The 16,891-nt window shown below is 45.7% G+C and overlaps 1 protein-coding gene across 1 annotated transcript; it reads left to right on the forward strand.

Annotated features, from left to right (window-relative positions):
* Window positions 1-6,136: 6,136 nt before the first annotated feature.
* Window positions 6,137-16,395, forward strand: CAVIN2 (caveolae associated protein 2). The gene is made up of 2 exons (XM_021531361.2): window positions 6,137-6,541; window positions 13,832-16,395. Exons 1-2 carry the CDS (start codon window positions 6,149-6,151, stop codon window positions 14,615-14,617), a joined length of 1,179 nt encoding a protein of 392 aa, XP_021387036.1. The 5' UTR covers window positions 6,137-6,148; the 3' UTR covers window positions 14,618-16,395.
* Window positions 16,396-16,891: the final 496 nt, after the last annotated feature.

A 16,891-nucleotide genomic window follows, 5' to 3' on the forward strand; every position in this document is an offset into this window, starting at 1 on the left:
CTTTTGCTGAAAACTACATCCCCTTTTTCCAGAAATATCCAAAAGTGAAAGGGAAAAGTAGATCTGTTTCCATATATAGCTTCTGATCTAAAAGTGGGGAAAACAAACAGCATTTTCTTCCAAAGAACACTGCCTTTTTGAAGGAAGTTAAAACATTAGTGAGCATTTCAATCACACTTCCTAAAAGCCCACCCACCATTTGGAAAGGGCTTTTACCAGAAACAACAAAACTCCTTCCCTGAAGCTCTGGCTGCCTGGTCCCTGTGACCTTGCAGATCCTCGCAGCCACCACAAAGGCTCGGCTGCAGGAGCAGGTGTCGAGGACGAAGATGGTTCTCTGCTCTAAAGGCAGAGCTTCTTCCCTGTAGGTCATCATGTCCCAGCCTGCAGATCCTGCCATTTTCCACGTCCTTTTAATATCGCCTCTGTATCATTTTTTAATGGAGCTGCTGCTCCTGCTCCATGCCCCACATATCTGCTAGAGGAATACAATGCACTGGCAGGTCGGGCTGACCAGCCATATGCTGTTCCATTTGTAACTGCTGGTGTCCTGACCTCGCTTTTGTCCGAGCTGCAGAAAAGTCCAACTGAGCAGCTGAAATATTCTCTTTTATATAAAGCTAAGGAAACTATTTTTCTCCCTTCACAAAACTTAATTTGTTTTTCAAAGGGGAAAAAAAAAAAAAAAACAAAACCAAAAACCAAACACGTAGTTTATCATTGTGCTCCTCAAATGTCTGAGGAAATACACAGAAAATGCCTGGCACATATGGTATTTTTATGTGGCTTATTTTTTTCCTTTGTCTGCAAGTCTGCATAGATTCATTACTACTTGGCACACAGCAAAAGGAAGTCTCCTGTGCACAACATGATTTAGTCTGGCCGATAAAGTGGAAGTGGATTTCTTCATTGCATATTAAGTCCTACTGGATACCATTTGCACAAGAGAGTAAAATTGCAGTTTCATGTTGTTCTATGCTGATACATTTTCTGTCAGACAGCCATATCTCTCTCTTTCCCCAAATATTAAAATTTCTCCCAGTAGTGACTCTCCAAATTTCCCATTCTCACCAGTGGGCTCTCCAAATACAGTTACTCTTGTGAGCACAGAGGCGCCAGCTGGGAGCCAGGCACTGAGCTTCCCTCCTGTGCCTGTGATGAGCAGGCTGGCTGGCCATGGGACAAACAGAGCCCTTGCAGGGGGGCCCTGCTCCCCTGCACACCCCAGGGACAGTGCTGCAGGAGGGGTGGTGGCTCCCTGGAGCCTCTTCCAGCCACTGCCTCACCCACAGTCCCTCTCTGCTTCTCAAAGGCTCACACTGCCAGTGTGCCGATGATGCTGTGGCATCCTCCTCCTACAGCCCCCATTCCACCAAGCTCCTTCTCTTCCAGCAGAAGCCCACATGCTGCCCAGATCCCAATCCACCTTGTGCATGGGTGGTGGGTTTCCCCTTGCTCCCCTCATGCTAAATATTCCCTGGACATGCCAGGATGTGTGCAGCCTCCCAGGGCTGAATCCCTCACCTCAGGAGCTGTGGAGCAATAAGAGGTTTCCCCTCCCCAGCTCAAGTGCTTGCTCCTCTACACAAGCACTACATCATATCTGAGATACTGATACCTTCCCAAAATTTAAGGGCTAGTAACTACTGCTAGAGGAGAGCTGGTCCACAATCCACAGCAGTTGCTGGCATCCATCAGCAGGCTGGGGTGAGTTGAACTGGTCCAGGCGCTGCTCGGTGCCAAAGACAATGCAGGAAATCAGCCCCTGCTCCTCTAACCCACCACATTTCTTCTCTAATGCTTTCAGAGCACAGCAAACAGGGTGCTTCCAGTGAGACTGACTCATAACAGACATACTACTTTCTTTTTAAAAAAATATCAAAAGGCAACATTAGGGGTTCACGGACTAATTTCTCTGGGCTGTGTCCCTGGAAGAAGCAACCTGTGCTGAGAGGGGAAATGTCTTCCACTGGAGTAAGTCCCATCAGCATTGTTGGTCTCACTGCCTAATAACATAAATCTCACTCGATCATCACACGTTTAACAAACCAGCCAGTCCAGCCTCCATTTCCCCAGAAGCTTCTGACCAGTGTCAAACAACCCTGGCTGAGCAGCAGAGGTGCCAAGAGCATGACAAGCATCACTGTGACAGATGGAGCAGGCTGACAGGAGGGAAATGGCACTGTGACCCAGCCCTCAGAGAAGCCCTTCAGCAGCAGGCAACCAGATTTCATGTCTTCAGCCCTTGCTGGGTGCAGACACTGCTGCCTCTGGTGCACGAGGTGCAGCATCACTTCTTCCCAAGCCATGTCCCATCCATATCCCCTTTTCCACCCTGTCCAAGTGTAGCAGACATCAGCCCCTCAAGGCACCAGCCCTCCCATGCTGGGCTCTCCTCCCACACCTTCCACAGCTCTTCCCATTAGCCAGCCCCTCACCTCAGTAGTTAGATAGCTTCACACCATCTCTTTAAAGTCACTGGTACCTTGGACATGAAATTCAATAAGATTTGCCATTCTTCCCTCCCCTATTAATTCCCTTCTCCATCCTTTCCTGTCATTTTGTTTTACCTATTACTCCATGCCTAATAAATTATCAGTAATGCTCCAGCATCAAACATTTATTATCCTGAGCACCACGTGATTAATGAGTGAGTTAACCTCCAATTTTTGTCCATATAATTCACGCATATTGATTTTACATGAAAAGAACTCTTGACTTACATCGGATGACCCTGATAAATTTAATCTCTTTAATACTTCTTCTTTCTAAATAAATGTAAAATGTTTTCCTCTAGAAAGTTTCTCACCAGTAAAATCTGTATTGAAACTTGGCAAAAAACCTCCTCCACTACTCTGCCAAATTAATCAATAATATTAAAAACCCCAAACCTGCATAAAAATTCTCCAATTCCTCCAAGCACTGGCAGCCCAGCAGCTTGACAGTGTTGTTACAAAAGTGACAGGTAATCAGAGCTGACAGCTGGTGTCAAAACCTCGAGCTAGAATTTAGCAGCAGAATGGGACAGGTACCAGGTTGGGACCATCTTTTCTCCAGTTCTCATCAGCCCTCCCTTCCCTACAGCGTTGCCTCGGGGCTGATGGCCCAAGCCGCTGTTCTGGGATCATAGGGACAACACAGCACCTCTTCCCAAGCCATGGGGACCCTGAGCAATCCTCTGCCATGGATGTCCTCAGCCCTTGTAGCTCCATCAGGGCTGCTGTCCGTGCCTTGGCTTTGCTGGGTCAGAGGACTGGCCAGGAACCCAAACTGTGTTTTGTGCTGGTTCCTGTGGGGTGCCACAACTCCTCCACGGGATGCACACGGGGCTGGGAGTTTTAAACCCTCCAAAATTTGCAGAGCCTTTGCAGAAGGCTTGCAGCAGGAGTCAAGAGAGTGTTTCTTTAGATTCCATAGATAGGGCAGCTCTCTCCTCCATCATCCATCTGTGCCAGGTACAGCAGAAGGTTGATGCAAAAAGGCTGGAGGAGAGACGGGCTGGGAAGGCAGCTTGGCCGGCAGCTGGGACCACAGCCGTGCCAGGGCTTCACCACAGCCCAGCAAAACCAGAGAAAAAATTAATTTGGAAAATTAAAAAGCTATTTTGCCACAGGAAAGATATGTAGCTGGGCGTGGACAGAGGTTGCTCCCTGCCATAGCAAGGTAAGCCACTGCTCTCTGCAGAAATTCCTCCTCTTTGCCTTGACTTCAGGTCCCAGCCAAAATGAAGGGAGGGAGAGAGGAAGCGAGATGGGCAGGATGCTGTGCTGAGAGGGGCTGACACTGGCAGCCCTCTGGAGACACAAACACGTCCTTCCTAGGGAAGGGCGGATCAGGTAGTGCTGGCAGGGAGAGCTCATGGAAACAGAAGCGTTTTGTTTAGGTTGTTCCTTTAAAATATGTCCACTCCCCTCTCAGCCTGCATATCTTACAGTCTCAGCATAGTTTCCCCTGTGGACAGCTCTGGCAGACTCGGTGATTTTTTTTTCCAAAGTGAACTCACTCACAAATGCATTTTTCAAGCTCCCACAACTTGAAGAATAGAAGTTGCAGCTTGAGGAAAAAAAAAAAAAAAACCAAGGACCAAAAAAGGGTAACATTCCAGAACATTCAGGGGCTCAAGCACACAGCATTTGAAATGGGTGACTTATTTGCACAGCTCCTCAGTCATTAGGCTGTATTCCTTTTCATGGTAAAATGCTTTTTTTCCTTCTGTGTACAAAGGAAAGGGCAGGAATCATGGTCATTTGGGCTCCAAATACATGCTTTTAACCTGTAGGATGTAGGGAAATCATGAAGCGCATTTGGCCAAATATTAGAAAATGTTATATGTCAGCTGCCCAAATATTAGAATCCTATATACCTAAGCATTGGAAACATTTGTGTTGTGGCAAGAAGTCCTGTTTCCAAGCAAATAGAAAAGAAAGAAGACAGATATTGACTGCTTGAGAATATCAGTACAGGATGAAACACCCAAGTCCATGGAGTTTTGCAACATTTTCCCTGGTGATAACAGCTTTGGGTCTGTCCCGGGAGGAGTAATGCACTTTTCTAAATAAACAGCTTGGTATTTCTTCATGCCTAATAGCTCCTTTTGGAGCTTGGGAACACAGTGCCTCTGCTACCACACCCAGTTTATCACTATTCCCCCAGAACAGCCACGCTGAAGAAATCCTGGAGAATCCAGGCAGGACAACCAGAGTGCCCAGCTGATCTCCACATCCCAAGCAGGGAATCCAAGCTCCTGGTATTCCCTCCACCCATGCAACACCACACTTACTTGTTTTGGATTTTTTACTAACAAAACGAGAATAGAATAGAATAGAATAGAATAGAATATAATAGAATAGAATAGAATAGAATAATCATCACCTATATTATTTTTTAAACCCTGTAGTAATAACAGTAATAACAATAAGGAGATAAAAATATTTACATTATAATTTAAAAAAAACCCAAAACCCCATGTGGTGTTGCATGGGGTGGAAGGAATTTTGGGAGATCTGATTCACCATGAGTAAATGTTTCATAAATCTGTTAATTATTATGACAATTATTACAAATTATCATCAGGATGCTGACATAAGAATAAATACACTGATACCATTTTATTGTATATTGTCAGGGCACATTAATACGTGATTAATGTAATAATTGATGTATTTACTACAGTAGTAATTTAGTTTTTAAAAGCACGTCGACATAGGATTATCGCAATAATCGTGATATTGATTACAGCAATAATTTAAACACTTAGCTATCCTTATTAGTTTAAGGCCTTCAGACTACACGAGAGGCTCGAACTCCAATCTACACCCACAATCTCTCTCCCGGACCATCACCACCAACACATTCTCCTTCTCCTTCGGGCGGCCCTTCCGAGGGGCTGCATTCCGCGGTATCTCCTGCCATCTACCGCTGCTGCCGGGGAGGCGGCGAGCGCGGGGCGGCAGCTCGGAGCGGCCGGGGGCGGCTCCGCGGGCCGGGGCAGGCACACATAGTCCGCTCCCGGGGCGGTCACATACATCCAGCTCCCGGGGCGGTCACACATAGTCCGCTCCCGGGGCGGTCACATCCAGCTCCCGGAGCGGTCACACACATCCAGATCCCGGGGCGGTCACCGCTGGCTCCCGGGGCGGTCACACACATCCAGCTCCTGGGGCGGTCACAGCCCGCTCCCGGGGCAGTCACACATAGTCCGCTCCCGGGGCGGTCACATACATCCAGCTCCCGGGGAGGTCACATCCAACTCCCGGAGTGGTCACACACATCCAGCTCCTGGGGCGGTCACAGCCCGCTCCCGGGGCGGTCACACATAGTCCGCTCACGGGGGGGTCACACACATCCAGCTCCCGGGGCGGTCACACACATCCAGATCCCGGGGCGGTCACACTCTGCTCCCGGTCACAGCCCGCTGCCCGGGGCGGTCACCGCCGGCTCCCGGTCACAGCCCGCTGCCTGGGGCGGTCACACCCTGCTCCCGGTCTCACCGGGCTCCCGGGGCGGTCACAGCCCGCTGCTCCCGGGGCGGTCGCCGCTCCCGGGGCGGGCCGGGGCCGGGGCCGGGCTCTGCCCGAGCCCTCCCCGGGGGAGGGCGGAGGCACACCCTTAATAGCGGCCCGGGCGCGCCGTGCGGGCCGCTGCAGCCATGGGGGAGGCGGCGGCGGGCAGCGCCGTGCCCCCGCTCCCGGCCGCGGAGCCGGGCGGCGGGCAGGTGAACGCGCTGACCGTGCTGGCCCTGCTGGAGAAGCTGGTCTCCATGCTGGAGGCGGTGGAAGGCCACCAGCGGCAGATGGAGCAGAGGCAGCGGGGCTTGGAAGGGGCGGTGCGGGGCATCCAGGCGGACCTGGTGAAGCTGTGCCGCAGCCACGGCGCCACGGGCGAGGCGGTGGAGAAGCTGCTGGAGAAGTCGCGGAAGGTGTGCGCGCACACCCGCGCCGTGCGGGAGCGCCTGGACCGCCAGTGCGACCAGGTGCGGCGCCTGGAGCAGCACCACGCCCAGCTGCTCCGCCGGGACCGCTTCAAGGTGCTCATCTTCCAGGTGAGAGCCCTGCTCCCGGCCGAGGGAGCCGCCGCTGCTGCGAGCTCACTGCTACTAACCCCGGCACCCTCGGAAACCAGAGCTGGCTTTGTGCTAACCTGGCAAATTTGGAAGAAAAAAACCTTTTCGCCTTAGCAAACCTGGGGAAAGAGTAGTCTTCTGATAACTCTTAAACTTGGGGAATGTGTGCCCTCTTATTCGTAGCGACTTCAGGAGAAACGCCCACTTGTCCTCTTAGTGGACGTGCGGAAAGCATGTTTTCCTAACTCTTAGGAAGTCTGGGAAAAGAACTTTCTTCTTTACTCTTGCAAACTTGGGGAAAACGCAGTTTGTTCCCTTTGTTGTTTTTTTGTTTTGTTTTTTTTTTTTTTTTTTTTTTTTGCTAACTTCTAGCAAACTTTAGGAAAGAACAGAATAAAATGTTCTCTTTAACTCTGGCAGTCTTGGAAATAAAGTTGTCTTTTGCTAAGTCCTAGCGATCGTGAGGAAAGAGACCTTGTTTTGCTAACTCTTGGCACGCACGAGAGAACTGCCACCTTTTATTCTCTGCAAATGAAGGGAAAGAGCTGTGTTTTACTAACCCCAAGCATATTTTTAGGGAAAGGTTTGTTTTGTTGCATGTTTTGGGGTTTAAGTAAACTAGAAGGGCCCTTGTGTTTTTGCAAACTCTTGGCACACTTGAGGAAAGAGCCCATTTTGCAAACTTGCAGTAGAAATGCCCCTAAGAACTGCCACTGCCTCTGCCCTTTGGAAGCAGGGGAGGGGCAGGGCTGCATCTCCCTGTCTCCTTGTGCCCTGCTTCACTCTGCAGGACTGATCTGACCCATTCGGGGATGAGCTAAAAATTCAGCTTAAAAACTCAGCTTCCTGGGAGTCCATCCAGTTTGCATATTTTCCCCTTTTTAAGCAATGGTCTGGATAGAGCACGCCGTGAGCTTTAACTAAACACAGGACGTGACTTTCACACATTTCAAAAAAATAAAGACAGGCCTCCACAAATCGCTGAGGGAGGGCAGGAGAGCAAATGCTGGGCTGGGGTAGTCACAGCTCGGGCACCTCACCATACTGAGCTTGTCAGCTGGGCGTTACCTCTGTCAGCCACTCGCTCTGCTCCTTGGGTTATTGGGGCTTTTTCCTAAACATTCCCAAAATAAGAGAGCTTGATTGTAAAAAGCTGGCAGGCCTGGTTAGTGCACAGGCAATTCCCCCAGAAAGGAAGCTCCCACCTCCTTGCTTATTGTTCTCCCAAATTACTGTCCAGGCTTGTCAGGCCAGAAGAGGAGGGGCTGCGGCATATTTCCACCCCAGAAGGAATGTGGAAATTATTCCAGAGACTGGGTAAATGAAAAGACACATGTTCTCTGCAGTTCTGCAAGTAATTTAGGATCCATAACTGTCAAAGCACTGCCATCTCCCAGGCCCCGTCAGCTAATGACTGACTCCTGCCTCCAGGATCAGACCTGGGCATTGTCCTGTGGGGTGGGTACATCAGCGAGGCCTGGGGGAAGGTCATTTTTAACATTTCTCATACCTCTGAGCGTGAGAATTAAGGCCTTGCTGTTGCAAGGAGTGTCTTCCTCCAGAGCACTCGGTATTTACTATTTTAGGATGACATAATGCAGAGAGGAAAGACAAACAGAGCTCTGTGTGTGCAGGACAGTTGGCATTACCTCGGCTGGGGATCTTCCACTGGCAGCAATCTGCAGGGACTGGGTGAAAGCAACAGGAAAAATCCCCAAGAAGGGTTTGAGGGGTAATGCAACAGGAAAAATCCCCAAGAAGGGTTCGAGGGGTAAAGCAACAGGAAAAATCCCCAAGAAGGGTTTGAGTTGTCTGTCTCCTGGCACTAAATAGGGGTGTAAAGCTAAGGCCTGTTTAAACCTCTGAACTTTTCCTTAATACTGCACAAACCCTAAGGAAACAACACAGGCCCGTGTCCCAGTACAACAATAAAGAAAATCCACTGGCTGTCCCTTTGGACAGCAGGTCTGTTCTGCATGGCTTTTACAGGGATTTAGGTGACTCTGCTCCCATCTCTCACCAGAAAATATGTCACCACAGTGCAGGATGATGAACTTAACCAATCCCAAGCCAATGAAGGTCAAGAGCACAAGACTTAAAAAAAGAAACGCTGCAGTTAAATTTACTTCCAAAAAAAGAAAAAAAAAATCAGCTTTGAGCTGGGAATTGCTCCTGCAGTTAAATGGCAGCATGGACTGTCCCTCCTCCAGCAATGTCCTTTCAGGCTGGAGGAGGGACAGTCTGGTAGTCAGCAGGGCCATGCCTTGCTAGGATAACTGCACAGGGGAAAAAACAGAAGGCTGGCTGGGTTTCTGTCCTGCCTTGCACAGGAATCCACAGGAAAACAATTGCAGGAAGGAGAAGTCACAGTAATGAAGCCATATTGACGCCAGATCTCTGTGAAAAAAAGGGAATCTGGATGTATGAGACTCCTCTTCAGCTGGGGGATCCTTCTTTTCTACTGAAAAAAACAATGCCAAACTTCACAGAGCATGTTCCTCATTAGAAGCAGCTCCCCAGCTTAGGGAGACAGCTCAATATGAAAATAAAAGTTCACATTTGTGATTCAGTTCTGCATTCACCACATACCCCAAACTCCTAATACTTGGTGGGAGCACTGAGCATAGCCAAAACACACGGCTGAGCTCCAGCTCTGCATTTTATGAAGTTGTGCTGCCACATGCCAGCATCAGTTTTCCCTCTGCATATGCACTGAGAATGAACTGTGTTTAGAAAAGTTCACCTATTTACATATTTTCCATTAAAACTTCTACGTTTTCTCTCTCTAGAATGTCTGCATATATTTCTTTAATTGGTGGCATATTTTAAGGGAGCTCCATTCAAAGAATTAGAGGATGCAAGAGTTATTACAAATGACACAGCAATTCAGCAAAACACTGAAGTGACTGTTTTAAAAATCCTTGTTAAGCTTTGGCATTGTTCCCCTCTGTTTTGTTCATGCCACATGACCAGCTTTTTGGTTCTGGTTTGGTGGGGGGGTTTTGTTTGCTTTTTTAGCTGCAAAAGCAAAATGGAAGATAAAAAAAAAGGCTCATGTTTAATTTTTTCAATTAAATGTCATATTTTCTGGTTAAATGTCATGGAAATAGGACAGATAAAATAAGTCAAAATTGCAGCTTGGGGTCAACCACACTAATATTCAAGTCCTTTTCAGATGCTGCTGTTGGTAAATTCTTCATCCTAAAATGAAGCAAGAGGAGGGCACCAAAAATGAGCCATTTTATTGTATCTTCTTGCTCAGATCACTGCAATAATATTTTGCAAAAGCAACTTCAATCTCACAAATGAACAAGTGAGGGAAGCAGAAGAATTACAAGCTGATAATGCTGTATTCCCCACTGGAGCCTTGCAGGGAGAATACTCTGATATTGAATGATGACAGAAATACCTGCCAGGGCTCTTTGGGCTTGGCCCAGCTGTGCTGTGGGAGGTCAGGGGACGGTGCAGCCACCACCCCAGCCAGCACAGGGTGCAAATGGGCTGGTGGCACTTTGCTCCTGCCTGCCCTCCCTCCCCACTGTGACACCCAAGCCTGCAGAGCTGCATTTGTCCAAAGGAAAGGAGCTGCACCTGGTTTCAGAAGGATTTGTCATGTTTTGACCTATTTTCTGCAGCAAAACAAGTTTTAGGCTAGTGATAATTTGGGCATATAACAGCAATATACAGAGGAGCAGGACTGGGAAAATGCCATCTCTCCTTCTTGAAGGTCATGGCCTCGTAGAGCAAATATAACAAAAAAACCAAACCAAAGCAGATTGATTTCCCTCATGCAGCATCAGAGAATCAGCACTTCCTGAGTAAATTAACTACCTGTTGACTCAGGCCACCCAGTTTTATAGTACACTGTTACAGATCTTATTCCTTTTTGTAACAGATAGGGATGAAATTGTGACCTGCAGGAAGTTCCCAAGGATGGCTGAAAAAAGCCACAAGGAAGGCACCGATTTTAACTATGCAAGTATTACTAGTGTTAGCAAGAGTTGTTTTATGCAGAGGATTTCCACAATTCTATTCATCTCCTACATGGAAAAATAAAATTCAGAGGAGCTAGCTACCTACAGTCAAGCCCATCTGAGAAAAAAAATGTAAGGGCTGTTTTTGAACTCAGATGTGGAAAATACAAAGGTGTATTGCTTTCTTAGAATTTTAGATTAGATCAAGAAGAAAAGATCAAAGTTCTACTTCTTTTGGCATGGAGAATAGTTATGCAGTTTGTAACAGCTGGCATTTTTCAGTGTATTGTTCCAGTCTTCCTAAATGAAATAGCAGACTGCTTAAAAATGTATCAAAAACAAAATACAGCTGTCACATAAACTTGTAAGACTAAAAAGTTATCACTAGCCCACTTACAACATTATCAGTAACCATGTTTGAAATAGAAATGTCTGTTCCACCACAGAGCATTCCTGCTATAGCACCCTCATGTTTTCAAAGCATTTTACTTAATTTATTTTCATTTGCATTTTAATAGTTCCTGTAATCCTAAGGTCCTTTGGAAACATGACATAGGAAGAGTGTCATTCCCATTTTATAAGCACACAAATAAGCCCAGAGGCTGATGTTGTCCAGAGCCATGCAGGAAGCTTAGACAGAGGGCTGATCACTTGAATTCCAGTACTGCCTGACAGCCAGAGACCACCTAGGATCTGCTTTTAATTCAATCATTAGCTCATTATTATGCAGTATATTTTTCATTTTTTGTTTGTTTTCCCTTTATAAACATGGGTAGCTTGATAGTCTCTCTTCTACTGGGTCAGAAATTTGATAAAAATTGTACCCAAATCTGTATCCATATTCTTCTAGGGGCTGCATGCAGCACTTCAGTTTAGACAGAGCTAAACTGACCTTGAGAAGGACCTTTCAGACCCATCTCTGGCTCAGACTGCACTGTGATTAAACTCATATGACACCACTTTCCTAGATAAAATACTTAAAAAGTAACAACCCACCTCTTTACTTATTAAAATCAGAGTTTTCTATACCACTCGGGCACTTATACCTGAATGTTCAGATGTCTAAAACTCTGCATGATTACCTAGGTTTGGAAAGAATGCACTAGACATGAAAATTATGTTTTATACTGAGTTCTCATGCTCTGGGGAATAATTCAATGCTGCACCCACTCATGTAATCTACATTTCATTAACTGCAGTGGAGAGAAAATATAAATATTTGTACAGCAGTTAACAGCTGGTTTCACTTAAAACTGGTGCAGGTTTCCTTTGTTTTGTTATCTTGGTCACTGTTGCTGACAGTTGCAACAACATAATAGGTGTCAGGAGAAGAGTGTGGGCTTCATTAGATGTTCCACTGCAGGCAGAGGAAAAAAAAACTATGTGCCAGTGTATCTGACTGAGGCCACAGGCCCAGAGAGGTGTGCAGAGCCCAAAGGAATAAAGCATGTACAAACTGCCAACCAGCATCCATTTCTTGTATACTTTTCATTTTTATATCCACGCAGGATATTAACCATCACATTCAAATCAGTGTGTGTGTGTGTGTATGTATATATATATATAATATATATGGTATAAAATTATTCTGCCTATTGCATATTCCTGGGTTCCAGAAGGGCTAACAAAGTAGACCTTGTTTTTAATAGAATCACAGAACAACAGAAACAATTAGGCTGAAAACAAGATTATTGAGTCCAACCTGTGACCCAAGGCCACTTTGTCAAGCAGACCATGACGCCAAGTGTCACGTCCACTCTTTTCTTAAACACCTCCAGGGACACCTCCACCACCTTCTGGGCAGCACATTCCAGTGTCTAATCACTCTCTCTGTGAAGAAATTATTCCCAATGCCCAACCTACCCTCTCTGACACACTTTTTAAGTGTCTTCTTGTCCTGTCACTGGTTTCCTGGGAGAAGAGCCTGACCCTCACCTGGCCACAACCTCCTTTCAGGGAGTTGTAGAGAGCAATAAGGTCACCCCTGAGCCTCCTCTTCCCCAGACTAAACAACCATGTACAACAGCCTTGACAGCAAATTTAACCCAAGACACTTTTCTCTGCAGTGATCACAACTGTATGCTCAGTCCTGAAATAATGAGCATGAACTTGGAAGTGTATGTGGCCTTTTTTCCCCTTAACTGTACACTCAGGCCCACTAGGGACAGATCTGAGACTATTACAACCATTTTCACTCAGCACTTACTGCTTTTTGTATCTAAAGATAAATGTGGAGGGAGGAGGGAAAAGCAAATCCTTCCAATGCATGTGAGGAAATGAAATTGTATGCACTCTGTCTGAAAGTGATAAAAAAGGTAATGAGTAGAGACTATGCAGATCCGAGGCTCAAAGTGCTGAGAGGAGAAGGGAGTGTGCAAGGAGCCTCATTTTCTTTGCATGGGCAGATGCCTGCAAACCTGCACAGAACAGTGTTCATTGTGCTGCCTCTGAGCTGCTTGGGATTGCAGAGCTTCTGCACTCAGTGGGCACAGACATTGCTTGCTATGACCTGCAGCTTCTGCCCTTGCCCTTGCTTTATTTTTAGAGTCTTTCTTTCTCTGTCCTTTCTTGGTTTTGTTTCTAAAAAGCAATACTTACCCTGTTAGCTAGAAGCTCCTATTCTCTATGTGGTATGGTGTCTTTATTTTTGTATACCATAAATTTGTATCCTTACATTTCAAGGAGTTGTCCTACTCACATTTTAATGTTTACCAACAAAATTTGTTAGTTTGGGTGTTTTTTTCCTGTAGATAGCTGTAAAATAGGATATACTCTAAACACCTTAAACTTCATGGTTTCTCAATATCAACAATCCATTTCTAACAGCAACATATATTTTCCAGGAATATGGCAAAAGTGCTAACTCCATTTGACATTTGAGATACTTCCCAGATGCCCCAAACACCTCTGCAGGATATTCTCAGTCGTTGGCTCAAGAAACTGAGAGCTCTGTGGGGTTTTGTGGCTTCTGGAGGTCTGCTCAGGGGTCTGCTGTACAACTTCCCTCCCCACCCAGAGACAGGTGCACAATTTGACAGCTAAACTCTCATTAAAGAGTGTCTAACATAAATTAAAATAACAGATTTCCACTCTGCATACATCCCAAGTCACTTTGAAAGAGTAGTCTTACAGCTGACAGCTCAGAAGTTTTAAACTTTGCTGGATAATGATTCAGTAAACACTCAGCATTCATCTCATCATGCGGGAGGGGGGGAATAATTGTTCAGGGTTGTGCTTTGTTTATTAAATTTGTATTCTGTAAACTATGAAACTCAAATATTGTCAATTCTTTCAGGAGGAAAATGAGATCCCTGCCAGTGTTTTTGCAAAAGAGCCCATTCCTAGCATTACAGAAGGAAAAGAGGAGCCTGTGGATGAGAACAAAACACTGGAAGAAACCTTGCACACAGTGGAGCTGGGTTCAGATGATGAAATGTTTCATGAGGGAGATGACTTGGATGACAGCGCGGAGGAGAAAACAGAAGAATCAAGAGCTGAGAAACTTAAACGATCCAGCCTCAAGAAGGTGGACAGCCTCAAGAAAGCATTCTCCCGCCAAAACATCGAGAAGAAGATGAACAAGATCAGCACAAAGATCGTGTCGCCTGAACGGAGAGAAAAGATCAAGAAATCACTCACTGTGCATCACCAGAAATCCTCCTCTGCCAAGGGCTCGGGTTTCAAAGTGGGATTCGGCTCCAAGAAAGGCCGTGAAGGAGAAAACCCGGCAGAAGCCGAGGACAGGCCCTCGGAAACCGCGAGCCACGAGCAGGCTGAGAACGAGGACGACGTCTCCTTCGCCGACATGCACTCGGATATGACCCCCACCACCTCCCTGGCCGAGGAGGGCAAAGCAGCCGTGGATTCCCTGGAGAAGGAGGCCAGAGCGGAAGGGAAGGCCGCGATGAACAACAATATCGAGCTCTCCATCGTGGAAGATGACGAAGAGTACGGGGTGCCTCTGGAAGTCTCTAGCCAGAAACTGTTCGATGAGAGAAGCAACCCAGCTGGCGGGGAGATGGAGCAATCTGATGAAGAAACGACCCAAGCAGCCGTCCTGCAGGTGGACCAAACAGCGTAGGCAGCCCAAGCCCCCCTTCACCTGCCAGCACACACGGTTTTCCTTAGGCGAGGAACTGGTTTCAGCTGCACAGGCAGGAGAAGCAACTCTTCCATCCTTTCCTCTGCAGTGATAATTTATTGCATCGTGTTGGAATGCAGAGTGGACAAGGTCAACGAGTAAAGCTGCAACGTGCTCTGTTTTAGGCCGAGTCACTGGTGTTCATGAATTTAGAGGTGCTGCCAGCTGGTACTAGTGGGAAGAGAGGATGTCTGGTAGAAGCGAGCTGCTCATCTGGCTTTCTTAAGAGTTAGGCCAGAGGAACGTGTGGAGAGTAGTCCAGACCCAAGCATTTCTGTTCTCTTTTCTTCCCCCCAGCGTTTCCCAGCGCTGCGAGTAGTTTTGTATGTAAATGTAGGAATACCAGTGGGAATGTTTGATTTCAGTTGCCTCGCCATACTCTGTGAATACCAACAGCATCAGTAATTGTGCACACACCATACAGTTTGTCTGGGGCTTTGCTCCATGGCACCATAGGACTAAAAGAGCAGAGTATTTGGAGGGCAAAGCTGAAAACCCCGTTCCATCCATTTCAATGGGGAAAAGATTTTTGCCAGTAGTTGCTCGCTATTCATTTAGAAGAAATCACTGTGTGTAGGTGGGGGAGGGAAAAAGTATTTTTCAACCTTAACAGAGTTATGAAAATACATTAATGACAAGCATGAATGTGTGATCAGTTACTGTACCTTTAAGGGTTCAGAAATTGAAAAGAAAAAAATAAGTATTTGATAGGAATATGAAGGTATCCTGAAGAAAATATGAAATGCTATGAAATGTAAAAAAAGCAAAAATAACCCCCCACAGTATTCAGTCTATACTCCCAGCTTAAAGTATATATACTCAGATAACACTAATTAATTCATAGTCTTTATAGCAATATACTATCAAATTTTGCACCTGCACAACTTTGTATCTCAGAGTATTTTGAAAATAGCATAATTTATCTTTTTACAGATTACTTCGTATATAGAGCTATATCTACACAGGAGATTTAGATAATTACAGGGATGTAAGGACAATTTCTTCAAAAAGGTGAAATACTCTTTCAGTCATGTCCAAAGGGAGCAATGTGTTATGGATTGAACTTCATGGAAGGGATGAGTTTACGTAAGTAGGAGCCTGCAAAGCCACAGGATTTGGTTCTCTGCTAGCAACTTTGATCAAAGTCATCCGCCTGCTCTCAAAATTACTAGTCTGTAATTTTTCAAAATTAATTGAAAATGAGAGGTTACAAGGCAGTTTGTTCACTATGAATGTTCATTCCTGTCACTTAAAGGTAAGGGGCAAGGGAGGAAAGGGAAGCACAATACCCACAACAGTTCCCTTACATCCTTGGCTGTTTATGCAGTGGGGTTTTTTTTATTTTTTTATATACATAAAAATTCTACTGATACTTAACATTGCACTAAGAGGTTGCTTCCTTTTGTGTTTAGAATCACAAATTACAGGGGAAATACAAGCTACAGCAGAAGTACCATTATGAAATAATTAACAGGTATTACTCCATAGGGATAATATCTGTAACCAGTAAATGACACTGGAAGTTAGTTGTAGGCAAGTACTATTAAGAGTTAAGCTCTTAAGTGCATGGTATCATATAGAAGATACTGTTTGTAAGAAAAATCATGGCATAACTCGTGCAGCTATATTTTTATTTTGTATTAACTACAGTGGATTTCAATAATTTTTACTTGTAACTAACTACAAATATGACAAATAAAAGCATAATATAAACCACAGCCACGTCAGTCTTTGGGAGAAGCAGTGTGAGAAGCTGGCAAAGATGAAATTTAAAGGTCAGGTATTTATTACTTCAATTCATGTCCCTGTTGTATCTATACTATTTTCTTTCTCATCCTATGCTGTTATTTAGCAATGCAAACACCAGTGCTTTGCTTTCCAGACACTTCTAGCCCATCTAAACCTACTCAGGCACTTTCCAAAATCTCCTGGCTCCATCCGCATCTTTTTATTGGGCTGCAACATACTCCTAATACTCTAAATAGTCTTGAAAGCATATTTATATGGAAGACTATGTTCTGTTTATGCACACAGATAAACTCTTGTCTTCTAGAGTGCCACATAGTCTTTAGCAAGCTTAATTTTACTGACAGGCCAAAGAAAGCACGTTTAACCTTTATGCAGCAGCTGTCAACCTCCCACAGCCACGACGTGCTAACCAGGAGCCCCAGCATCATGTTTACATTTTGCTTTCAGATACGCTGGTTTGCTTGT

The sequence above is a fragment of the Lonchura striata genome, chromosome 8 (genome assembly GCF_046129695.1).
Source record: "Lonchura striata isolate bLonStr1 chromosome 8, bLonStr1.mat, whole genome shotgun sequence".
Classification (NCBI taxonomy): domain Eukaryota; kingdom Metazoa; phylum Chordata; class Aves; order Passeriformes; family Estrildidae; genus Lonchura; species Lonchura striata.

What these genes read in the sequence shown, in the direction of transcription:
- CAVIN2 (XM_021531361.2), top strand. Translation starts at nt 6,149, where the DNA reads ATGGGGGAGGCGGCGGCGGGCAGCGCCGTGCCCCCGCTCCCGGCCGCG. An exon ending in TCAAGGTGCTCATCTTCCAG is followed by an intron (nt 6,542 to 13,831) that starts GTGAGAGCCCTG and finishes CAATTCTTTCAG; the next exon opens with GAGGAAAATGAGATCCCTGC.